General features: G+C 38.1%; 1 protein-coding gene across 1 annotated transcript in view; it reads right to left on the minus strand.

The window, feature by feature from the left end:
• Window positions 1–1,062: 1,062 nt before the first annotated feature.
• LOC101986698 (ovostatin homolog) overlaps window positions 1,063–1,601 on the minus strand; it is a 44,001-nt gene continuing 43,462 nt past the window's right edge. Inside the window, exons 35-36 of the mRNA XM_005365294.2 lie at window positions 1,410–1,483; window positions 1,063–1,208 (exon numbers count right to left, since the gene is read on the minus strand). Of these exons, the coding sequence (XP_005365351.1) occupies window positions 1,431–1,483 (53 nt within the window). The 3' untranslated portion in view covers window positions 1,063–1,208; window positions 1,410–1,430. The remainder of the gene's footprint in view (window positions 1,209–1,409; window positions 1,484–1,601) is intronic.

The following is a 1,601-nucleotide window of genomic DNA, read 5'->3' on the forward strand; positions in this document are numbered from 1 at the left end:
AAAAAAAAAAAAAAAGAATAAATAGAAAACAATGACCTCACACTTTCATACAGGTTGTCTGTCAGAAAACACAGATATTAGCTGGACATGGTGGCACATGCCTTTAGTCGCAGCACTTGGGAGGTAGAGGCAGGGGGATATCTCTGAGTTTGAGCATAGTCTGGTCTACAGAGAAAGTTTCAAGACAGTCACAGTGACACAGAGAAAGCCTGTCTTGAAAAACACAAAAACAGAGGAAAAGAGAATCTTTATAGAAACAAGAAAACACAGACATTTACATTATGATTCATGACAGTAGCAAACGGTTACATTACAAAGTAACAATGAAAATAATTTCATGGTTGGGGTCATCACAACATGAGGAACTGTATTAAAGGGGCACAGTATTAGGAAGGTTGAGAACCACTGCTCTAGAAGATCTTGGTTCCAAATTCTTTAACTGCACAAGTGGAGAACTGGGTAGTTTTTCTTGCCTGTAAAGAATCTTAGCAAACCCAGAAGCCCAGGTGAAAGTTGATGCAGAAACTTTCCGTTTCTATCATTTTCTCCAGCTTCTTCCCACCTTTTTGTCCTCAATTCAAATTCATTACCACAGCAGGAACACTAAGCCAGACCAAAGAGTATATAGCATTGCTTTCCTGGTACAAGTGCTAGGCTTGAGGCAGCACAACAGGCTGAGAATGACAAAATGCCTAAATGACAAAATCAGTTAGCCTTGCAATCTTGTACTCAATAAATCTATTACTAATTCAGGACTCTTTTCTGCTTCCTGTCTCCTCCGATTTCTGATCATTCCCTGAGAACGTTCCATTGAGTGTGTTTCTGTGTCGAGCTGACAGAGCCCTTGTTAACTTTAACCTAGTCTCCCTGCCTCCACTTTCACCTGTTTCTCTCCCTCTTTGGATTTAGAGGATTCTAGTTATGGTTTAGGTGCCCAAATTTGAGTTTAAAGTTGAAAAAAAAAATGAAGCAAATTATTTAGTTACACTTAAACAAAGCTCTAAGATTTCTATAATGAAAACTAGGAAGAAAAAAAAGAAAACAATGACCTCAGACTTGAAATAATGCCGTTTAATGAGAAGAAAGGAAGTGAAGCTGTCAAGAAGTCATTGTGATTGAAGAGTCTTCAGGATGTCAGGCAGTTGGTTGGTCATGGCTCCCTGTTAGGATGGTGACTAGAGGAACAGTTTGTTCAAAGAAATAGTTTCCTGAGATTTAAGACATAGTTTAAACAATAAATACACATGTGTATATTTCTCCTTATATACATATATATACCCAAATCTGTAAATGTAACATGCCTGCTGATGTATAAGTATGTGTACAAATATATTTATAACATGTTAAATTACTAATAAAAAGAGAGACTTTAAGAAGCATATGTGAAGGTGTCAATACAATGTCCTTACTTTTCTTTATGCTCTGCTGTCTTATTGGGAATCCGAAACACTATTGATGCTGTAAGAATCAAGGGCGTATTCATCTGAAAAACAAGAAAAACATTTGTCTTTAAAAATCTTCAACTGGCCGGGCGGTGGTGGCGCACACCTTTAATCCCAGCACTCGGGAGGTAGAGGCAGGCGGATCTCTGTGAGTTCGAG

Source organism: Microtus ochrogaster, unplaced genomic scaffold (genome assembly GCF_000317375.1).
Source record: "Microtus ochrogaster isolate Prairie Vole_2 unplaced genomic scaffold, MicOch1.0 UNK1, whole genome shotgun sequence".
NCBI lineage: Eukaryota > Metazoa > Chordata > Mammalia > Rodentia > Cricetidae > Microtus > Microtus ochrogaster.